The 22,006-nt window shown below is 40.9% G+C and overlaps 2 protein-coding genes across 5 annotated transcripts in view; one reads left to right on the plus strand and one right to left on the minus strand.

Annotated features, from left to right (window-relative positions):
- Positions 1–629: 629 nt before the first annotated feature.
- LOC146516328 (nuclear distribution protein nudE homolog 1-like) lies at positions 630–7,630 on the plus strand. 2 transcript variants are annotated; one of them, XM_085163083.1, is made up of 9 exons: positions 630–796; positions 1,172–1,267; positions 1,396–1,549; positions 1,975–2,123; positions 2,229–2,365; positions 2,933–3,106; positions 3,187–3,272; positions 3,364–3,518; positions 4,766–7,630. In XM_085163083.1, exons 2-9 carry the CDS (start codon positions 1,182–1,184, stop codon positions 4,857–4,859), a joined length of 1,035 nt encoding a protein of 344 aa, XP_085019209.1. In that variant the 5' UTR covers positions 630–796; positions 1,172–1,181; the 3' UTR covers positions 4,860–7,630. The 2 variants fall into 2 exon arrangements, with proteins under 2 accessions (XP_085019209.1, XP_085019208.1); XM_085163082.1 differs by having other exon boundaries at positions 1,177–1,267.
- The window catches only part of myh11a (myosin, heavy chain 11a, smooth muscle), a 31,165-nt gene continuing 16,728 nt past the window's right edge, over positions 7,570–22,006 (minus strand). For 2 of the 3 annotated variants that reach the window (XM_085163078.1, XM_085163077.1), the window contains 36 exons: positions 21,801–21,893; positions 21,638–21,701; positions 20,709–20,807; positions 20,117–20,260; positions 19,802–19,897; positions 19,527–19,645; positions 19,264–19,416; positions 18,633–18,806; positions 18,387–18,560; positions 18,144–18,258; positions 17,348–17,541; positions 16,826–16,947; positions 16,677–16,746; positions 16,396–16,556; positions 16,188–16,296; positions 15,918–16,049; positions 15,587–15,793; positions 15,333–15,470; positions 15,129–15,252; positions 14,875–15,046; positions 14,575–14,787; positions 14,264–14,408; positions 13,954–14,160; positions 13,731–13,835; positions 12,805–12,957; positions 12,362–12,610; positions 11,982–12,194; positions 11,640–11,852; positions 11,372–11,533; positions 10,781–10,909; positions 10,614–10,702; positions 10,398–10,521; positions 10,100–10,308; positions 9,849–9,957; positions 9,573–9,745; positions 7,570–7,945 (listed from right to left, as the gene is read on the minus strand). In XM_085163078.1, coding sequence (XP_085019204.1) covers positions 7,816–7,945; positions 9,573–9,745; positions 9,849–9,957; positions 10,100–10,308; positions 10,398–10,521; positions 10,614–10,702; positions 10,781–10,909; positions 11,372–11,533; positions 11,640–11,852; positions 11,982–12,194; positions 12,362–12,610; positions 12,805–12,957; positions 13,731–13,835; positions 13,954–14,160; positions 14,264–14,408; positions 14,575–14,787; positions 14,875–15,046; positions 15,129–15,252; positions 15,333–15,470; positions 15,587–15,793; positions 15,918–16,049; positions 16,188–16,296; positions 16,396–16,556; positions 16,677–16,746; positions 16,826–16,947; positions 17,348–17,541; positions 18,144–18,258; positions 18,387–18,560; positions 18,633–18,806; positions 19,264–19,416; positions 19,527–19,645; positions 19,802–19,897; positions 20,117–20,260; positions 20,709–20,807; positions 21,638–21,701; positions 21,801–21,893 — 5,283 coding nt within the window. In that variant the 3' untranslated portion in view covers positions 7,570–7,815. Of the gene's footprint in view, positions 7,946–8,416; positions 8,448–9,572; positions 9,746–9,848; positions 9,958–10,099; positions 10,309–10,397; positions 10,522–10,613; positions 10,703–10,780; positions 10,910–11,371; positions 11,534–11,639; positions 11,853–11,981; positions 12,195–12,361; positions 12,611–12,804; positions 12,958–13,730; positions 13,836–13,953; positions 14,161–14,263; positions 14,409–14,574; positions 14,788–14,874; positions 15,047–15,128; positions 15,253–15,332; positions 15,471–15,586; positions 15,794–15,917; positions 16,050–16,187; positions 16,297–16,395; positions 16,557–16,676; positions 16,747–16,825; positions 16,948–17,347; positions 17,542–18,143; positions 18,259–18,386; positions 18,561–18,632; positions 18,807–19,263; positions 19,417–19,526; positions 19,646–19,801; positions 19,898–20,116; positions 20,261–20,708; positions 20,808–21,637; positions 21,702–21,800; positions 21,894–22,006 lie in introns of all 3 variants that reach the window. The other variant, XM_085163079.1, reaches the window with a different exon arrangement.

Consider the following 22,006-nt stretch of genomic DNA (forward strand, 5'->3'; position numbering starts at 1 on the left):
TGAGGCACTCACTGTGATTTTATATTGTTGTAGCCTGTCTGCTTCAAGGCTGGACATGCTGTACATTCAGAGAAGGCTCTTCTGCATACATTGGTTGGAACAAGTGGTAATCTGAGTTATTTCCTATTAGTTTAAAGTAGTATAGGCACTCTGTAAACCCTAGAGATAGTTGTTTGGAGAAATCACAGTAGATCAGCCATTTCTGAAATACAGTTGTTGTTGTTGTTGTTGTTGTTGTTTTAACACAAAGCATCAGTGGAGCCACTACCAGTGTATGTTTTCCATACATAAATGATGATTGAATGAAAGCTCAAGAACATTTTATGCTTTATCATGTATTAAGAAAAAAGTGCTTCAATTCCATTTCACTTTCCCTGTCAGACAGTCGGTGTAGTAATACTGAAACAAAAACAAACAAACAAACAAAAAAAGAAAATCTAAATCTAAATGTGAGGGCTATACAATAACTTATTTTATTATAAATGCAGTGTATGAAAGATCATAAACGCCTTACAAAGCAGAAACAACGGACTGTGCTTGAGGCTCCGCCTTCCCGGCCTACAGGTCTGCTAAATCATATGATTGGTTAATCTTTAAAAACGTCATCTGTGTTGCCCAATGAGCTTCACGAACTCAAGGTTCGTATTTATTTGGTTGGCGAGACGATCGACGTGGTAACGAAGGATTAGTTTGTGCAATTGTCAATACGTATACTCAATAAATCCGGAAAAAATATCATCACATCGAAGTACATTCCCTTAGCTGTGGCATGCTTTAATCGTTCCTTCATATGCAGGTGAGTGTGTTTAGTTCCGTTTAGAGCAGCTTTAGGATCACATATCCAACTAGATCGGTTAGCTGCCTATATTAGCTTAAGTTAGCTAAAAACTTAGCCGGGCCATATGCATTCTCTGACATTGCATTTAGATTTAAAAGTTTCCCTTTCATTTTTTACTATTCTACAAATAAACTTTAAAACTATTTATTTGGTGAACCCTTTATTGGCACCAGTATGCGAAGAAAACTGTTCGGCGGAGGTAATTTGTGTTAGCTAATAAAGTTAGCACTTGCTAACGGTTTTGTAATGATGTGTCCCCAAGTGTGACAAGCACGTAATTTAAAAAAGGAGAAAGCTATAATTTGATTTAATCCTCCCTCCATCCTTACTCAGAGCAGCAGACATGGTAGAGCCGACAACACGCAAGTTTGCATCCCTAGAAGAGGAGCTGGGCTTCTGGAAGGAGCAAGCAGAGAGATACGAGCAAAGGTACTAAAAAAAGGCATACAATCGGAGGACTTACTTTTAGGAAATTACTTTCTGCAGTTATTGTTATATAATTCTTAACATGTGCTGAGCTGATATTTTGGAGGTGTTGTACATTGCTCTGTCACCAGGGCTGAAGAGGCTCAAGAGGAGCTGCAGGAATTCCAGCAGATGAGTCGGGACTATGAGGCTGAGCTTGAGACAGAGCTGAAGCAATGTGAGGGTCGAAACAAAGAGCTGCTGCAGGATAATCACCGGCTTCGCGTAGAACTGGAAAACATAAAGGTAGACAACCTTGATTTTAAGTAGGCTGTGGCCCCTTAATAGAGGGACACAAGCACTGATGCTCCACTTAGTGACATTGAGGATTTGGAACAGACACACCCAACACAAGCAGCTTTTAGCCTACTAACATTCAGCTTGTTATTGCTACTGCCACTAGGAAAATTGCTGCCTGGGTATAAAGCAGCTGACTGCTATTTTAGTTAGTGGTCCATGGGGAAATAAGCATAGTGGAGAAAGTAAATGCAGTTTTGTGTTCAAAAAATGCTCAAATGTGGCGAGAGGGAACTTCTTAAAGGGTTAACGTTTAATAAAATAGTCAGCTTTTCTTATTAAAATATGAACGGCAGCTGTGTTGATTAATTTGCCATGACCTTGCCAAGATGACACTGTCAGTTTCAGTTTATTTGTTCTTGTGCTTTTTGTAGGAGAAATTTGAAGTCCAGCATTCTGATGCTTTGAGGCACATATCAACACTTGAGGAAGAGCTGGGAGAGACCAGAGCAGTTAGAGATCATCTGCAGAAGTATATCAGAGAGTTAGAGCAATCCAATGATGACTTGGAGAGAACCAAAAGGTCAGTGCTTAAAAGTTGGTACATGTTCACACAGGCATGCAGTGCCTGTTAGACTTGCCAGTATATACACAATATTGCATAATATGTCCTCTCTGCTTGTCTCAGGGCTACGATCATGTCTCTGGAGGACTTTGAGCAGCGGATGAACCAGGTCATTGAGAGAAACGCCTTTCTTGAAAGTGAGCTGGATGAGAAAGAGAACCTGCTTGAGTCTGTTCAGAGGCTCAAGGACGAAGCTAGAGGTACACACACACAATCATCCACTCAAAGCAGCTTCTCATGTTCACAAGAACTGCTGCTTTCTCTTATCACTGACTCAGTGAATTTTGATAGTTTGATTAATTCAGCAGTTTCTGTTTTTATTTATGTCCTGTTCTTCCTGTTTATTGTACATCTGACTGTTGATATATAATAATTTTATAGGATATGTTTTAACTAGTAACCTAGGTAAAATTATTTAATGGGTTTTATAAGTGTTTATGAGTCTATGCTTAACTGGTCTTCACAGACAGCTATAGGCATATATTTTAGTGTTATATGGAAATTCACTTAGTGAATCTTTCTAAAGTGTGGAACGCTATCACAGTTAATATATTGTATGTGCTTTTAATGTGCTGTGAGAAACTGAACCGGCAGTTGGTTGTCAGGTTTTATTGTGCAACCAGCGTCACCTTTACTTTTGTTTTTGATCATGTTTGCCTGCCCCATATGCCAGCTTTTTCCACAAATATAAATTACTTCTGAAAAACTATAATAGGTGGTTGGTTAGAAGACGGTTTAATTTCTGTTACTTCTGTAACTTGCGGCAGACCTTCGCCATGAGCTGGCTGTACGACAGAAGGAGAGACGGCCATCCAGCAGCCTGGGCAAAGACACAGATCGTCCTGATATGTTACCCTCAGCTGGAAATCCTTCCATCCCCGTCACACCCTCCAAACCTATTAGTTCATATGTCACAACCCCAGCTTCCAACATCCGGAGAGGTAATATAAAACTCTAATCTTAATAAGTACCTCTATACTAAAATACCAGCTTATCAGCTTATGTGTGGTTGTTGTTTTAGGTGATAGTCTAACAGGAACCCCGCTTACTACATCGGCTAGAATATCTGCACTCAACATCGTTGGGGAACTACTCAGAAAAGTTGGAGTAAGAAAGTTAATACTTGTACTGAAAGTGCTATGTTGGTTTGTATGTCTTTATTATTGATTTATGTATTTGTTTATTTTAATACTGCCAGAATTTGGAGTCCAAGTTGGCATCTTGTCGAGACTTTGTGTACGACACATCCGTCAACAGACCGGCACTTACAGTTGGTCCTGGCAGTCCTTCGGGTTTAGATGCAGGTGCTGAGCTCCAGGCGGTGGGCCTGAGCCCTCCTCCTCAGTATGACAGGTGAGGGAATGTGTCACCATGAGTTTACAGTAGAAGATCTGTTTTGAGTAATACACTTCTAGCTATCTACATACTTTATGATTGGCCTTCTTATGGATTCAGATTGCACCTTGTTATTTCTCTGTTTGCCTAATTTCCAGCTCTTAAAGTTGCTGTTTGGTATTTTGGAGTTTTATTATTCAATTTTTGTTGATTGTCCCTGGAAAAAAGTTTAGTAGCTTATTGCATGCTAACAGAATTTAATAAAACTTAATGGCTATTTGAATATTTCAGAATGTGCATGATACTTTAATTTTACTTCCTTAAATTAGGTACCTTTTATCTTTACCACTTTGCCAACTGGTAGTGATAACTGGTGATAATGGTGTTTGTAGCTAAACAATGTAATACATAAGGTAATGTGTAATTGAATGTTGGCATATATAGATCTCTACACCAGTTATAACCTGTATAGACTATGCATAGAGTCTTTACCTTCTCCTAGGAGAAATTATTCAAGCTGTTTTATGATCTGAGCAGTTACTTTCATATTTAATGCCTACATATGAAACAACATGGCCGGGTTTGCATCAGAAGTTGAGGGGGTGAGCTCTGCCTGTCCAGCTACCCATCGCAAAACCTGGAAACTATTCCAACGGTTGTTTTTCCACGTCTATCAATATATACTGAGGTGTCAAAACACCAGCACAGGGGTGCCGCCAAATGTCATCTTTATGGGGAACAGAGTTAAAAATGGATGTGGCCTCTGGGCCTGAAAAGCCAGATGAAGTTGGCCTAAACCCAAGCAGTGACATGTGTAATGTCATGATGTAATGGCCAGCAGGGGGCGTCTCCGGGGGTTGCAAAATGAACTCTGTAAAAGGTCGATGGGAGAATGATGCTCCCCTCTTTACTTTATGACACGAGTAAAAATGTTCTTGATGACTTTATAAAGTCATTCATTAATTTGAAGTCTTACTGAACAAACATGATGTTTATTTTGTGCATTCTGGCTCAATTCAAGATGAAATGAATGATAAAGCAGGATATGCTTTAGGGTCTGGCTGCCTAACTTTGCCTAACTCACAAGCATTGTTATGGGTCTCTCAGTCAGAACCACCCTGTGCTTGTTAAACACAACAAACAAACAACAACATGGCAACAGTCCAAATGCAAAGCCTTGAGGCTTTTGACTGTAACTACATTTAAAAAAAGATTGTGAATCTGAATGTACAGCTTTAGCTCATGAGTTGAACTTTGTTTTTCAGTTTGGTGAAACGGTTAGAGTTTGGACCAGCTCCTCCAAGAGGGATCTCCCATGGTGCCCAGTCTCCACAGGGAGGGGTCAAGATACTGCTATGAGAGGGGAGGGGAAAAAACCCTTCCTTTCTCTCTCCCTCCTGACCTTCCTCATACGACACCCCTGGACTTTGAGCTGAGCTGTCTTCCTTGTCGCCGTACGTCCTGCTGATTGTCCTTGCACCGTGCCCTCACTGAGCAAAGAGAGAGGCTCCGCCCATTAACGCACGGACTTCTGCTCTCTCAGGCTTGTACCACACCATATCACAGGAGGCAGCACCACATCCTGTGGACCCTACCATTCGCAGCATATCTTCCACTATATCTCTAATGCTGTGGTGGCTAACTTCTTAAAAAAACAAAACCTCATGATGGACCTTCTGTGTTTTCTGTGGTTGGATCAAGCACAGCAGGGCTTTTTAAACATTTCTGCTCCTACATCACTAATATAGTGCACTAGCCTATTAATCATTATCCATGTAAGGAACAGTTTTAATAATTAAAAGCACTGGAAAGTGACCCTGGTATAGGGACCAAGAATCTGGAGTATTGTTTATGGAAAAGTTGAGCAAATATTGTGTTTGTGACCAAGTCAAAACCAAAGCTGTGATAAAGGGGAAAACTGGAAATAACAAAAGCAATAGGTTTGTTTTTCTTTGAGATATATATGAAAAACATGGTTGAGCTTTGTCATTTCCCATCATGTATTGAAGAACACAGATTGATATTTTTGGTTTAAAAATATTTCAGACTGGGTGAGCTGACAATGAATTACTTCCTGCCATGAATTGGCGTTAGTATTTCAGCCAGCGCTGCCTTCATCACTGCTGTTACTTCTTCAGTTTGTGGGCTCTTGCTTTGCTGCAGTGCCACGTCTGATCCAGTTGTTAAAATACTGAAACAGATCATCGTCTCTGTCAGATTTTCATCGAGAGGGGTGCCACTTGACTTCATAGTGGTTAAAGTAATAGCATTTAGTATACCCCCCCGACCCCATTTCATTATCATTCGGGTCCTTCCTATTACCTCCCTCCAACCATTTCACACACCAACTATTTTCTGCTTTACTGGGCTTATAAAAGATAAAACTTATCATGCTGCACATTTATGATCTAATGTTATCATAAACCTTTTTACTGATGGTAGCTGACAGTATATTTTAGACAGGCACATGTGCACTTGAATGTATAGTATCTCTTTCTGCCATTTAGACTTATATGGTGGACATATGGTAAACATGATAAGCAATAATAGATTTTGAAATGGTCAAATTAGCACTGTTCCTATATTTGTGTAGGTATAAAGAAGACTCTGAAATTAGGAAATGGAGCGATTCTGATGTGACAGCTATGCTTTTCCCTGAAATGTTTCTGTTTAAACGGATCTTGTCACTACTGCCATCCAGCAGCTCATTAAGCAAATATTAAAGTTGCATATCTAAATATGACCTTTATACAGTAGCTATCACTGTATACTGCACTGTAGCCTTTGTGTAGGAATTAACTTGTAACATCTGAAATCTGGAGGTCCTCCTGTTTGCAGGACAGTTTAAAGGGGGCCTGTCATGCTTGTTTCTACAGTCATATTAATGTTCTTGAGTGTAACCAAGGCGCTATGAAGGTCACACAGTTAAAAATAATCATCAATTGTCTCATTCAGGACCTTTTTGCAGTCCGAGTTTATCCACTGCCTGAAACAAGTTATTGTAGGTCTTCTCCCTCCTAAACGGAAGTTTTGAACCTCCCTGAAATGAACACATTAAGGATATCCTCTTTAACGACATACAGAGTAGACAGAAAATAGTCTTTAGAGCAGTCTTGAACTAGAAATATTGACTCACAGGGAATCCTAACACATATGCTGAGCTCATGATTTGAAACTTTGGCCTTGTTTCATCTACGAGTGTGACAGAAAGTAAAGGGAAGCATAACTGGTCCCCTTTAATCTTCCTTGAGCTACTTCCAGTTGTAATCCTTGTAACCACTGTGTACTGGCTGTTTGTGTTTAGGACGCCTGCAGCTGCTTCTGTACGCTGACTTTAAACTGTTTGTGCCTGAGGTACTATACCCAACTTTTGTCCTGCTGGTTTGCAGTCGTTTTTTCTTTTTCTACTAAACTGAGCAGATGTGAATAATGTGAGTGAGTTACTGACCAAGACAGAAACATTAAAAGGAGAAAGTCGAACTATTTTTTTTAAAGCTCTTTATTTCTCGTGCAGGTGGTTCAACAGGTAATGGATACAAAAAGTGCCATGTAAACATTTGTTGAATACAAAGAAAATTATAAAATGAGATTGACTTAGTTTAGGGTGATCAGGGACTTTTTGTTTCTAAGTACAGTAAATCTGGAGAAAAGAAAGCTACTGAAAGAAGATCTGAGTGTTGCTTAGTGCTCAATGTTGATATGTGACTCTCAGTTTTCTGGTTAACAGTAACCCACAACCTTGTCTGACCTCTAACATTTCATAAACAGCGTATCTAAACAGATTTGGACACATGAAAGGCACAAATAATATGACGGAAGCTAAAAATGTTTTTCCTTGGTGGGGGTAATAAACAACACCGCTGACTAGAAGCAGACTGGGGATTGAAATATCTGTCTATGCATCCAATCTGAAACCCTAGAGTGGTGCTCTGGAACAATAACAGCAGTCACAGGCAACAGGACGACGGTAACTGATAATAGTTCTACATCTGTAGATTTACACTTTGTCATTGCTTTAAGTACTAAGTGGGTGTTAATTAGAGGCTCCTATGTTTGTGTCAGTGCAGTAAAAAAAAAAAAAAAACAGGTGAAAATAGAAAAGGAAAAAAAAAACAGCAAATCACACAAAAGCATAACCACTAGACGACCCCACTAAGTTGAAATCATGTCCTGATTGTTTTTGTGTCAAGAAAAGGTGCTCTGAAACAAGAGGACAGATAGATAGCATAAAAGACTTTTGAAGTAATTCTTTGTTTTAAGTGGCAGGCTTTGCCCTGAACAGTATTTCTCATATATGTTTTTTTTAAAAAGTCCCTTAGTCAGCGGACTTTGTCCCATTGAAGTCGCTTTGGGAGTCGGCGTCGTCCTCTGAGGCATCCTCGACCACCCTTCGGCTTCCGCCTATGCGCCGAGGTGTGCTGCTAAAGGAGGGCTCATTTCCACGCCTAAGATAGGACAAAAAAGTACACAAGACACAAAGAAACATTGTCACAGTGAGGGGATGCAATAGGCTCTGTGCTGGTTAAGTTCATTTGAAAACCAGTTGGGTGTTTGCACACTGCAAAAGGAGCGTTGATGAAGTACAGAATGTACAGGTTGTGCTTCGGTTACGGGTAAAGCACGCTGGTTATCTTTGTAACTCATTTTAACTCCTTGGTCAGGAAAATGAGTTTGGTTTACGGCAGTTAAACCAAGCACTGAGGAAAAATATGACCCCAGGAAATGGGTACAATGGAAACCAAATGGTGTAATATGACTTGGGACTCAGAATTTTTCAGTTACATCTCTGATAGCCACATTTCCCTCAGTTAGGCTCAGTGAAAGAAATGAGAGCATTAAGGGTGTGCACGGGGAATGAAAAGTTATGGTATGTTAATGAGAAATAGTGATGGGGTAACTTTTAGGCGCAGAGATACCTGCTGTTACTCCTTGGGTTCAGGGTTGCCTCTGGAATAGAGATGGACATGATTGTTTTGTTTCCGCTCATCAAGTTTAGAAAGAACGTGAATGCTTCAAGTGTTCATTTACATCCCTTTGAATGACATAAATTATGCTCTGTAGCACTGAAATGTAGATTAACTGAGAGCATTTAAAACTAATAAATGTGCTTTAACCTGTCTACAGTTTGGCAAATCTGTAAACTGTTGTTTGTGTACAACTGTGGCTACAAAAAGTTTGGATGCTTTATAAAATGTTAGAGCAGAATGCTAAGATTTGCAAATAACTTGAAACCTGTTTGACTGAAAGACGACATTTAGATTTTTGAAACTGAGCAATTTTGATCATGTTGCTTTTCAAATATACAGTTATTTAAATTTTGATGCGAGAAACATGTCAAAAATATGTTTAACAGGTTTAGTTCCTTCTTCCAACAGCACAGTTCGAGACTCGAGGGTTTTACTACGAAGGAAGTTCAGCGAAGCCAGAGTTTCTTTGTGCTAGCTGGCTCGACAAAACCTAAAACCTCATTCAGAGGTAACTGGTACCATGAAAATTATTTAACAGTCAACTTTCAAGTTTCTGCTTCAGGCTCTGAGTGTGCTTGCATATAAAGGGAGGGGGCTGGTGCTATTTAGCTTCTTTACTTGCTCTGCATAAAATTAGATACATTGAGTACCACCAAAGGAGCTGGTGATAAAGACCTCACTAACACTCGGGCTGCAAATAAGATGAGCATAGTGCTGTGTACAGTTGAGCTTCATTTAGTGGTTTTAGTAAGGTATGTATATAAAAACATAGTGGTCCACCACAGAGTCTATACTTCACGCAAAGCATGGTTTAAAAAAAGTAATAATGAAAATGTGGTTCCTCCAGCTGATTTTAAGCCAAAACTCTGAAGTTAATCTGATCAGGTTATGTCATGTTAAAACCTAAGTTACCATGGAGACCTAGCCTGTTGTCTTTGTAGTATTTCAGGTTAAACTGATCTGCAAACCATTACATTCAGTTATTTACATTTTACACAGCATCCCAACCTCTTACTGCAATGTCTGTGTCCTGTTGTGTCATCGTGGAAATAGCAGGCGAACATCACCTCCATCAACAGAACGACCCTTTGGCGTTTTATCCTACCTGAGTTTGTTCTTGAGAGAGCCGATCTCGCGGGTCATGGCGTCGTTGGCCTCAGTGGCTTCATCCAGCTCCCGCTGCAGCTTCCTGCGGGCTGCTGTGGCGCGCTGAGACTCCTCCTCCGATTCCTCTAGCTGCCGCTTCAGCTGCTTCATGCGAGTGCTTGACTTTTCCGCCTGGTGAGTGAACAAAGCGAATATGCTAACTCAGCACTGACGAGCACAATGAAAGCTGCATTTATTTTCTTGTTCGTGCACAAAAACGTTTCCGTGACTGTACCTGGTCTTTGTACTGCTCTGCCTGTTTTCGTTCGTCTTCCACCTGCAACATCAGGTCCTTGAGCTTCTTGTCTTTCTGGCGCATATTCTTGGCAGTTGTCTGCTTATCCCTGAGACAAGATGGACAAGAGTTAAGAGGAAATGAATATGAGTACAGCTGATACAATTTAAAGAAGGTAAAACCACCAAAAAAAGTATATATTTTTTTATTCATCAAACATACGGTATGCTCTGTGTTTATGTGTCCCTGACCTGTTCTCCTGCTCCAGCTGCTCCTCCAGCTGTGCCACTTTAGCCTCCAAGGCAGAGATGGAGGACTTGAACTTGGACTTGACCTGGTTCTCCATCTCCTGGAGCTTGGCCTTCAGCTCCTTGTTCTGGCGGTCCAACTGCTGCCGAGCGCTCTCGTTCTTCTGGGAGGTGGTGCGCTCCGTCTGCAGCTCATTGTTCAGCTGATCCACCTGTGGGTGGAGTACGTGCAAAGAGAGGGATGAGAACTCTGCCCAGTGCTTTAACTCTTCATGAATCATGTCTGCTACAGTCTTATCACCTGCTGTGTGCTCTTCCTCAGCCTGTCATTGAGGATCTCCATGTTGCTTTGCTCCTCCTCCAGCTCCTCTTCTAGCTGGGCGATCTTAGCTTCCAGGCGACGCTTCTCATCTGACAAGGCTGACCTGAGCACAGAGAGCATGGTAAGAAATGCCACCATCTTTTTTTTCCATGGTTCACTTCACAGACAAAGCAACAGAGTGAACTCTCCACCTACTTTCCAGAGGTGTTGCTCGCCAGCTCATCGGACAGTTCGTCTCTTTCAGCCTCTGCTTGCTTCCGTCCTCTCTCAGCTGCAGCCAGTTCCTGCAAACACATACATTCATTATTTTGAGCCCCGGCTCCCAGAGAGGTTCTTGCCTTGTTAGGAATCGACAGCCTTACCTCCTGTAGCTGCATGAGCTCAGCCTCCAGACTCTTGGCCTTCTTCTCGCTTTCCTTTGCGGTGGTCAGCACCTCTTCTCGAGCAGCACGAGCATCTTCCAGCTCCCTCTGGTAGTCCTTCATCTGGGCCTGGAGGGATGAAGAGAAACAGAGACAGAGAAAAGACATCAAATAATGTCTATAATGTATATTTGCAATACTTGAGGCAGATGATCTGTGTTTGATGATACCAAGTCCTGTTTTCAAGTGCTTCTCTTAGTGATCATATCTTATTTTAGTGTTTTGACATTTCCCCTTTAAAGTCATAGTCACTAGCCAAAACCAGGGAATTTTCCCTTAAGAAGATGTTTGTCTACATATCTACAAGTTTATTTCAAGCAAACAGCAAGTTAAGTTTTACTTTTGTGTTTGCTTCCAAGTTAAAAAACAAATCCAAAAACTTAACATTTTCCCTTTAAGATACAAACCTTCACTACAACATATGCTTTAATGTAAATATGCATCTAAAAATTACAGTGAAAACTAAAAGACCCCTACAGTATTTATATAAATTCTTCTGTGCTGAATTTTCTCAGTGTCCTTTGCTCTCACCTGGAGCTTGCGGAGCTGCTTGATAGCCTCATCACGTCCCTTATTGGCTGTCTCGATCTGTCCCTCCAGATCTTTCATGTCTATCTCCAGCTTCTTCTTGGCTGCTGCTGCTGTGGCCCTCTGCTTACGTTCATCCTCCAACTCCGTCTCCAACTCACGGACCTGCAGCCAGTGTGCATCATTGCAATGATTACTGACGCTGAAATGGCATTCTTTGATAATAAGTCATTCACATTCTTCTGGTATAAGAATGAAGGCTTTTATTTACCTGCTTGATCAGCTGCCTCTTCTTCTCCTCTCCCATCTCATCTCTTCCCTGGAGGTCTCTCTCAAACTGGGCCTTCAGAGCCTGCATGTTGACCTCCAGACGCAACTTGGCATCCTCAGCCGCCTGCAGTTCGTCCTCAAGCTCCTCCAGCTGCGTCTTCATCTCCTCCACCTGGGCTTCCAGGCCTCGTTTGGACTTCTCCAGCTCATGGACCTTCCATCAATACATTTGAAATTAACTGGAAAGCTCTAGACACTGTAAACATATACCTGTAACTACAGACTTTCAGCCTGCAGATCTATTGACCAGTGCCAAGTGAGTGAAAGATGTTCCAACACTAACATTTTTTCCCACATCATCCTTGGAGCTGATCAGATCCTCCATCTCTGCTTTTAGGGCCTTGTTGGCTCTCTCCAGCTCCTCTCTGGCGTCCTGAGCCTCTTCTAGAGCCCTTGCCAGGGACAGAGCTTTGGTCTCCTTCTCTCTGGCCTCAGCTTCAGCACGGTCTCGCTCGTCTGCATATTTACTGGAGACACTCTTCTCTTCGGCTAGCATCTGGAGATCAAAGAAACAAATAACTATGAATTTAACAAATCTGTTTTACTGTGCATCTAATCTTATATAATAAAGTCACAATCTTGACTTCAATTAACTGTGAAATTCTAAAAACAGGCTCAATCCCATGAATGATATTTAAAAGCTTGTTTTCTGGTTTAGCAGACCTGGTCAAACTTCTTCTGTTTCTTCTCCAGGTTTGAAACGTTCTGCCTCTGGTTGTCCAGATCCATCAGCGTGTCCTCCAGCTCCTGCTGCAGACGATTTTTGGTCTTCTCCAGCTTGTCGTATGCTGAGGCCTTCTCCTCATACTGAGTGTTTGCTGCCTCCAAATCTCTCTGCAGACGCTTCTTTCCTTCCTCCAGCAGCTCAATGTTGCCTGACATTTCATCCATCTTCTTCTTTGCATCTGATAGCTGCACACAAAGCAAAACTGTTATGTAACAGAGAGGAATCTTCTACATGGTACAAGAGTGTTTTCTTGTTATGAGCTTTAGCTTACAGTAAACCTTCACTCCAATATCGCTCCAGTTTTTTCCCATCATATTATCTTTATTTTGCTCCCGCCAATTTCTCTTAAAGTCTTAATCAACAGAGTTCGGCCTCTGACCTGGATATTGAGAGTGGACACATGTCTCTCCACGTTCCTCTTTGCCTCCACCTCCTCTTCAAGCTGCTCCTGTAGGCTGTTCTTGTCGTCTTCCGCCTGTCGCAGCTTTGTGGAGAACTGCAATTTCTGGCGTGTCTCCTCAGCCAGCAGCTCCTGTTAGACACAAGAGTTCAGTAGTCAGTGCTTTTGTTCTAAAGTTTAATATATTTCATCGTCACAGCAAAGACTAAATGTTTGTGTGGTGTTATTAACAACATGTTAAGAGTAGGGATGCACCGATACCGATACTGGTATCGGGTCTGGTATCGGGTATCGGGGCCGATACTGTAAAATGTGTGTGTACTCATACTCGTAAAAGTTAACTGATACCATGAACCGATACTAACTTATTTCATTAATCAGAGGGTGGCTTGTCATTTCTGTTGTAGTTTTTTAGATTGGCCACTAGGGAGCCAATTATTATTTTATTTATTACTTATTTAATAATAATTATTTTATTTGTTTGTTTACAATATGGACACTCTGCAATAATTTAAAAGTTTATTTTATTCGCAAACCTAATTTGTATTTATTTTATTCCAAACAGAAGTGTTTATTTATTATTCTGAAAGCTCGAGACAGTGCCAATAGTTCAGTGATATTTTGTAAAATTACAATGTGGACACTCTGCAATAATTTAACAGAAGTGCTTACTTTTCACTTGAAATTTTTTTGTGGTCATTTTTATTAAGATTTTATTTTTTATCGGCAGGGAATATAATAAAACCTGTCTTCCAATTAATTGTATTTGTGTGTGTGTGTGTGTGGTAGAAGTATCGTTTTTTGTACTCTGTATCGGCAAGTACTCAGATCCAAGTATCGGTATCGTATCGGTTTGAAAAAATTGGTATCGTTGCATCCCTAGTTAAGAGTAAAAGTCCGGTTACCTGAGAGTCTTGGAGTTGGGAGGTAAGGCTGGCCACGTCTTTGCTCAGTTTGATGTTCTTTCCTTCTGCTTCATTCAGTAGGTTTGTCACACTCTCCAGTTCAATCTGTACAGGAATAAAAATTATGTGTTTGTTACTTTTATAAGCGTAGTTTTGTGGCATTCTTTTTTTAATGATTCACATTTCTTTTCCAGTAGTTAAATAATTAGTGTAAGTGATTTACAGTGATCTTGGAGCAGCGCTCTGTCAGCTCAGCTTTCTGCTTCTCGCTGTCGTTGAAGCGGGACTGAAGATCCGTCACCTGACCTTCTAGCTTCTTCCTCTTGTTCTCCCCATCTTGCTTGGCCTGGGTCAGTGAGCGCACCTCCATAGTTAGCTCTGACGTTTCCTTCTCCAGAGCTTGTTTTGCTTTCTCCAGGTTTGACTTTACCTGAGCAGAGGAAAATAAAGAGAATCCTCAATATGCAATTAAAGAAATAAAAAGCTAAATGACAGCTGGGTATTAAGAATGATTCATAAAATAGTGGCCTTACTCGTTTTGACTGTTCCAGCTGCTCACTGAGCTCCTCAACAGCCTGTGTGTGTTTCTGTCTCATCTCATGTATTTGAGCCTCGTGGGTCCGGTTCTCCTCCTCAATGGCTCTCTTCAGCTGGGTCACTTCATGCTCACGTTTGGCTCTGTAGACAGATACATGGATAATGCAGGTATTTTTTTTAAGCATGCACATTTTGTTTTTTGGTTGTGTTTTGTTAGTCATCTTTTTCTTCTCTAAGATAGCTTCATCATCTAAAAGGTAAATGTATATACACTTTATAAATTCCTCTGAATACATATTTGTGTAACCTTAGTTCCTGCTGTGTGGCAGTGGTGTCCAGAGTGTCCTCTAGCTCAGACTTGAGGGCCTCCAGCTCCTCCCCAAGGTCCCGTTTGATCTTCTCGGCCTTGTTCCTGGCAGCCCGCTCAGAGTCTAGGTCCTCCTGTAGGTCGGAGATGTGTCCTTCCAGCTCTCTGATCTTCTTCAGAGCGTTGTTTTTCTGGGCAGACTCATCTTCCAACCTGTGAGAATCAAGAGTACATTAAATTATTAAAACTGATAGAACTTAGTGTTGTTTTGCAGAAATAAATACACCAGTCTGACACTACCTGGCTAAGGCGTTCTGTAACTCCTCCTCCTTCTTTGCAAGCTGAGCTTTGAGGTCAGCGATCTGGGCCTGCAGGTCAGCGATCTGTTCCTGTAGGTCATTTGACTCCGCCTCCAGTTTGCGCTTAGCTTTATCCAGCTCCTGACGGGTCTTCTCCTCTTTCTTCAAGCGGACTAGTGCGAGAGAGATACCACTCAATGATGTATATGAGAAATGTGCTATGAGTACAGTTCAAAATGCATACAAGGCGACTACCTTCTAATTCAGAGATCATGGATTCGTGTTTATTTTTGAGCTTAGTGAGATTCTTAGATTTTTCTTCTTCCTCTGCCAGGTTAGCACTGAAGTCTGCAACTCTCTCCTCTAGCAACTTTCGCTCCTACAAAACATCACAAAGCCGGTGATGTATTTAGTTTCCCAAGTGACTTACTTCGAAAAATGCTGATTTCCAGTACTTACCTTCAGCAGCTTGTTGTTCTGGTCCTCCATTATGAGAATATCATCATCCAGCTTTTTGATCTTTCCCTCGCAGGCAACCTTCTCGAGCTGCAGTTTTTGACGAGCGTCTTCCTCCTCTTCCAAATGTTCCTCCAACTCCTGCATGAAAAGACTGAACCCTCAGTTTCTCCAGCAGCTTTATCACACTGGGAAAGCACAGCTACCTGAGCAATAACAACTCCGACTGAACAACAGTGTGAAACAGACATGTTGACCTGCATCTGCTGCTGCATCTTCTTCTTTTCCACTAACAGCCCCTGAGAACGCTCCTCCTCTTCATCGAGCCTCGCCTCCATCTCATGGAGGATTTCCTCCAACTCCTGCTTCTTCGCCGCCAGACGGACCCTCATCTCCTCAGCCTCAGCATACAACTCTGTCTCTGCCTGAAGCTGCTCCTGCAGTGCGTTTCTCTCCTCCACAATCTGACAGACAGGCAGAATCAGCAGACTCTCCATAACTGGAAACTTTATCGAATCAACGCTGAACGGATTCATTAAAAGAAAGCAAAACAAGGTTTGTGTCATTGATGCGCATTTAATCCCGTACCTGTGTATGTTTCAAGGTGATTTCTTTTAGCTCTGACTCAAACTTTGTGGCAACTTCTTTGGCTTTCTGTAGCTCTTCTTCCTTGAGACCCATCTCCTCTTCCTGTCTGGTCACTTGCAACAGAGGCTTAACCTGTTGTTCAGAAGGAAAAGGCAGAATTTGTCATTTCAAAATAATTTTGTAGTATCTGGAAATTTTCTTTCTCAAAAAACACACAGATGTACTATGGTTTTGTTGCATTTATATGCTTCTAGAGACTGATTAGCTGACCTTTGTGAAAAGCCTCCACCACTGCCAGTTCCTCAGTTTGAGGTAGGCAGCACAGTTCCTCTGGATCACTTTCATAGCTGTCAGCTGCTGCTGTCTCTTGGCGAATGCCCTTCAAAAAAAATAAAAAATAGTGCAACATGCAAAGTTTTATTTACGGTGATAACAGCAACAAATAAACTGCTTTAAAGGGGGGCTTCAATTTTCATACTTTCTGGCCAGGAAGCCTCTAGCTTGGGCCTGGAAAGCAATGATGATCACAGTGATCTTCAAATCTCTCTCCTCCTCTAGTTGAGCAAGCACTCCCGTGCGGAAGAAGATTTTACTCTGTCCGATTCTGTACAGGTTGGGGTCCAAGTCCAGATGCTTGATCTACACAGACAGGAGATCAGTAAATGATGTGATATATTAAGTTGTCACACAGGATAATTCTACCTTGGTGTGTGTCGATGTTAATGAACACGGATGACAATTTTGAAGTTGTGAACTAACCATGAGGCAGCAGGCTTGCTTTCCGTCCATGAAACCTTTGGGAATAGCGTTAGCAGCCAAGATCTCGTAACTGCAAGAAGCCAGAGAGATGTTACACTTAATATGGTGAGAAATTTTGACTGAAATAGTATATTAGTAGCTAGACCGACCGCTGGCGGAACTCCTGGAAAACGATTCGGTTGGGGAAGCCTTGTCGACAGATCCTGATTCCTTCCAGCACACCGTTACACCTGAGCTGCTCCAAGACCAGGTTAGCATCCAGCTTCCCTGCCTGAGTAGAGCAGGATTGCAGTTTTATTACATAAAGTTTTCAAAAACTAAATACATACAGTATAACTCGCTTATGCTGACCGGTTAGTAGTTATGTGTGTGTTTTTTTTCATGACTTTAGAAATACGGCCACATAGGGAGTGAGATCAACTGCTAATTTATATAATGATAAAAAAGCTTTCCTCTCAATATGCATCTATAGTCATGTGAAAAAAAAGTTCTTATAGGTTTTTACGCCATCCTGTGAAATACTAAGTACACTTTTAAGGTATAGGAAATTAAGAGGATAGATAGCAGCCAAGTGCTGATAATCACACACACTTGATTAATTGATGATTAACCACCAGCAACCACATCTATAGTTTTGCTAGTCTAGTAGTTTTGCTGCTAATTGTCTTTACCCTCTTCTCATGGTTCGGGATGATACATCGGACAAAGTTGGGTTGGGTGTTGTGCAGCGTGGTCATGAGTTTTGCCAAAGACTCCTTGTAGAGCTGCCCCACTGTGCGGAACATTCCCTTCTTGGTCTTTGAGGCGCTCGGGCCGGTGGTGTCTGACATCTTAGCTAATGTGTCAAGGCCGACGACTCTGTCCGCTGAAAAACACAAAACAGTGTGTAAAATCAGCTTGTTTTTGCCTTAATGCCTATTTCAGTTTTAAGAATCTAATTGCATATCTTTTGTGGGACAAACATATGGATGAAAGCAGGTGAAATGTGTGTGTTGCTTTCAGGTAATTTGTTTCATTTTGTACATGTCAGATTTGCAGGAGGGTGACCGCTGCTGCTTTAATGTTTTTCAGGTAAAATAAATCTGAGTTGTCCCATCTAAAAAATGATCAATATGAAAGAATCAAGGTGATATCTTTAGTTGTGGCTCCAAAATAGTTCAACAATCACTAAGGTTTCTTTTTTCCCTTTTATTTAACCGGGAAGTGAACTTCCTAGATAAATAGTCTCTTTTCTGAGTGTCTCTCGGGCAAGATAGGAAGCCCTAACCTAGAAGTTTCTTCAAAGCCAAAGGCAAAATGTGCAGAAAAACATTTCTAGGATTTCAGTAAAGAAGAAAATCTAGTTTAGTTGTGGCAGCAGAAGCTTGTGCTGTTTTTATGGCTTATCACTGAGGAGAGTTTGGTCCTTGTCTCAGAGTGGCTTACAATAAACTTATAAGACATGTAATAAAATCATATGCATCTCACCATCTTTCCAGAGGTCTTGGACAAACTGGTTAGAAGAATTGGAGAGCAGTGCTGTAACGTTGTCATTTAGAGGGTCCATGTTCTTTGTCAGCCAGGCTGTGGCGTTATAGTCTACCTAAAACGGCAAGACGACAAAGTTATGTGAGCTTTCGTGAGAATGCAAGATGATTAATGTCTTCAAATGAAGATAAACAGTATGAAGACAGAACATTTTTCCCTTCTCCTAACTGCCATCGTTCTCACCTTCCCAGCATAATGAAGAATGGAGAACTCTGTTTTGTCTTTAAGCTGTTTAGGTTTGGCAAATTTCATGTGGTTGCCCTGTGTGTTTAAAAGTTTCTCCACAAAGGAGATATCTGTGGCTTTGGGGAACCAGCACTCTTCATCCAGCAGGGCCAGGATGCCTGGAGGGTTGTTCTGCAGAGAATATATATGATTAAGAGGCTGTGTAGGATTTAACTGATGCTGTTATTTATTATTAACACTTACTGGCCTCTCAATGAGCTCGATGCAGGGCTGGAGGTCAAGGCCAAAGTCAATGAAGTTCCACTCGATGCCTTCTCTCTGGTACTCCTCCTGCTCCAGGATGAACATGGTGTGGTTGAAAAGCTGCTGTAGCTTCTCATTGGTGTAGTTGATGCACAGCTGCTCAAATGAGTTATCCTGCAATAGCCAGAACACAGAGATGAAGACATGCATATCACATCCACTATCTTTCCAAGCGCTCTGCACCGTAGAAAAAAAAAAAATCCTAAAAAAACAGTAATATTCCGGCAGCTGGGGCGCCAAAATAATACCAGAAAATACCAGAAAATAACCTTCTCATGAAAATACGGTTTGTTGCCCTAATTTTACATGGGATTTTGCCCTTTTCATTTGTGAATGTATTTTAACAATCTAAATATGCATATGTACAGACAAATACATTTAAAAAACAAGAAAATTATGTTTTATTACATTTACAGTGATTTTACGTTAATTTACATTTGAAATGTAAAATCACAGTGTGTTTATGTAAATTTAATGATATTCTAGAAGAACAGTACAAAACTGTAAAATACACAGTAAAATTCTTTTATATTACAATTTTTTTTTTTTTACAGTGTGTGATGATCTATACCTCAAAGATCTCAAAACCGGCAATGTCAAGGATTCCCAGGAAGGAGGCTCCTTGGCGTTTAGTCTTATCCAGGGCTTTGTTAACCCGGCCCAGGATCCAGCGGAACAGTCGCTCAAAGACAGCTTTGGCCAACGCTTCTATAGCAAAGTCAGCCTAACAGACACAGACACACAGAAGAACACACACCACACTTAAACTGAGTTGGAGGTGTGATTAACACACAGTTATTCCTGTGTTTTTAAACAGTTTCCTCCTTGCAGTACCTGCTCTTTGGTCTGTGCCTTCTGCACCACCTCCCTGCCCACTTTGATGCGAGGGGTGAGGATGGCTCGTGTAAAGTCTGTCACATTGATGCCCTGCAGGTGACACACCTTCTGCGCAGCTACAAAGAGAGAAATTTTGTCATATTGGACACAATATTATTTCACCCAGGTGTTCTTGCTGCTATAGATAATACATTTTTAAAGTTACAGCTGGCTTTGTAAAAGTCAAGAACCCCTAGTGGGATTTCTAATGGCAGGAAGAAGTTGTGTCTAACCAGTGTTGTCTGGCATGGTTGCCTGCTCCTGGTTCCTCTCTTTTTTGAATTCAATGTTTCCCAGCTGCATCACTGTGGAGCACACCTTCAGGATATCTGGAACAAGGAAATCAAGTGGTTGACTTCACAGGGAAACACTAATAATAATGTTCTTCTTGTTTGCTGGAACATTTCCCAAAAATCAGCTTGTTTTCTGATTTAAATGTAAATTAATGTTGCCTCTTCAATGCAAATTCACAACAGTCCAGATTCAGAAGGTAAAGACCCAACAGTATTCGAGTGATGCTAATGCTATGCTTATTACTACGCTGATACCAATTCTGTCCTCTTCTGTGATGCCCATGATATTCATGGCCTCCATGGTTTCCTCATACATCTCATCATCTTGCTGGCCAGGGATCTGGACGTGGCCTGCGCTGAGGAAGCGGTAATTACTGAAGGGCTCCAGAAGTAGCTCCTCTGAAAATAAAGAAAAACAGCGACTTATCATCATCATCGTTCTGTGGTCAGTAATCTGAGAATCAGTGAGGCTTAACTTTTTATGAAGATTTTGCTCTCGTGAGAAAATAGCACGAGTGGTCATAAATAACATACAGGAACACTTTACTCTGCTTTATTTTGATTATTGTGGTTAAACATCAGTTGGAAGAAAATCTTTGAGAGTTTGAGAAAATTATTTTCCTCCATGACCTTAAAAAAACATTTTCATAATCCAGCTGAATAAATTGTGACATGCATGACAGTCAACGAAGACCAGAAGTGACTTCCTTTTTCCCTTCCTCCAGCTCCAGATGAGACTTCCACATGACGGTGATATGTACAACACACTGTCAAAGAAGCCCTGCTAACTGCTGAGCAGCAGCATCAAAGAAATCACACACATATTTTGGGTTTATAATCATCTTACCGCGCAGTTTGTCCTTGGCACCAGCAATCATGTAGTAGAAGATGTGAAAAGCTCTTTCTGTCTTTGCCTGTCTGATACAGCGAGACTTCTCCAGCAGATCTGAGAGCAGCTGTTAAAGAATAAAAATCTCATTTGTGAGAAGGGGAAATTTAGTTTACAAACCTCTGTTCAGCCTTAAATGATAATTCTTGTTTTAACTAAATAGGAAGAATATAATTAATGCCTTGTGGGTTTCTTTACAAGCCAGTCAAGTTTCAGTTTCTAATGATGTAATAATCTATCTCTCTCCAAAATGTCATCGAATGAGTGCCACCTATTCAGTATCTTGCCAAATGTGAAATATTTTCACAAGCCCTGATTCTATTCCTAAGTTATAGCACAGACATTATGTTTAAAAATAAACTGTCATCAGATATTAGTGTTAAATTTTTGCAGTAATCAGTGTATGAATTTTTGATTTAAAGCCAAAAATTTATTTTCTGAGGTTATTGTGACTTTAAACAATCTAAACAGTTCATCCAAGTGAACATTTGTGCCAAATATGAATACATTTATCAGCATGTTCAACAGATTTCACATTCTCACACACACTGTCACTGCTGGCATAAAGAGGCGTAAAAACAAATAAGTAACAATGATTATCAACAATGGATGGATAATTAGCAACAAAGCTAGCAGTCGTTGTTTTAAAAATCTCATAGATGATGCAAGTTTGAGTTATATACCTAAAAAACGCCTTTTATAGGAAAAAGATGATTTATAATGGCCCGAAATAAACTGTTATTCAAAAGCTGTCAGCAGATAAACTTTGAAATAACTTATTTGAAATCAAAAAGCAGCATTTAACTTTTGGTGCAGATGAAAGGCAACACAAAAAGTCTTCTTACTGTAAAAATAATATGTCTAAGATTAAAAAGTAAAAAGGATACAAGTCTCAATGTTGGCTCCAACAATGTAGCCGGTCACGTCAAAGTTGATGCGGATGAATTTTCCCTGTGAGAGAGATAAACGAGCAGTGAGATCACGACACGCGCAAAAAATATAACTTAGAAAACATCTAAACAATGCGTTCTATAACTTCACAAAACTCACAAATCTTGAGGAGTTGTCATTTTTGATGGTCTTAGCATTTCCAAAGGCCTCCAGGATAGGATTGGCCTGCAGGAGTTGCTTCTCCAGCTCCCCCTAGTGATGACAGCGACACAGAAAAATGTGACTAAGAAGGACTGATTCACTGCTTGTGATGCAGTGGAGTTGGAGTTTGGTGGGGATGAAGTAGTATAGGGTCAGTATTGATA

Source organism: Neolamprologus multifasciatus, chromosome 6 (assembly GCF_963576455.1).
Source record: "Neolamprologus multifasciatus chromosome 6, fNeoMul1.2, whole genome shotgun sequence".
Taxonomy (NCBI): domain Eukaryota; kingdom Metazoa; phylum Chordata; class Actinopteri; order Cichliformes; family Cichlidae; genus Neolamprologus; species Neolamprologus multifasciatus.

Bases quoted from the DNA above. Each gene is read 5' to 3' on its own strand.
- LOC146516328 (XM_085163083.1), top strand. From the start codon at position 1,182: ATGGTAGAGCCGACAACACGCAAGTTTGCATCCCTAGAAGAGGAGCTG. The intron at 2,366-2,932 runs GTACACACACAC...AACTTGCGGCAG, and splicing joins GCTCAAGGACGAAGCTAGAG to ACCTTCGCCATGAGCTGGCT. The intron at 3,519-4,765 runs GTGAGGGAATGT...TTTGTTTTTCAG, and splicing joins CCTCCTCCTCAGTATGACAG to TTTGGTGAAACGGTTAGAGT.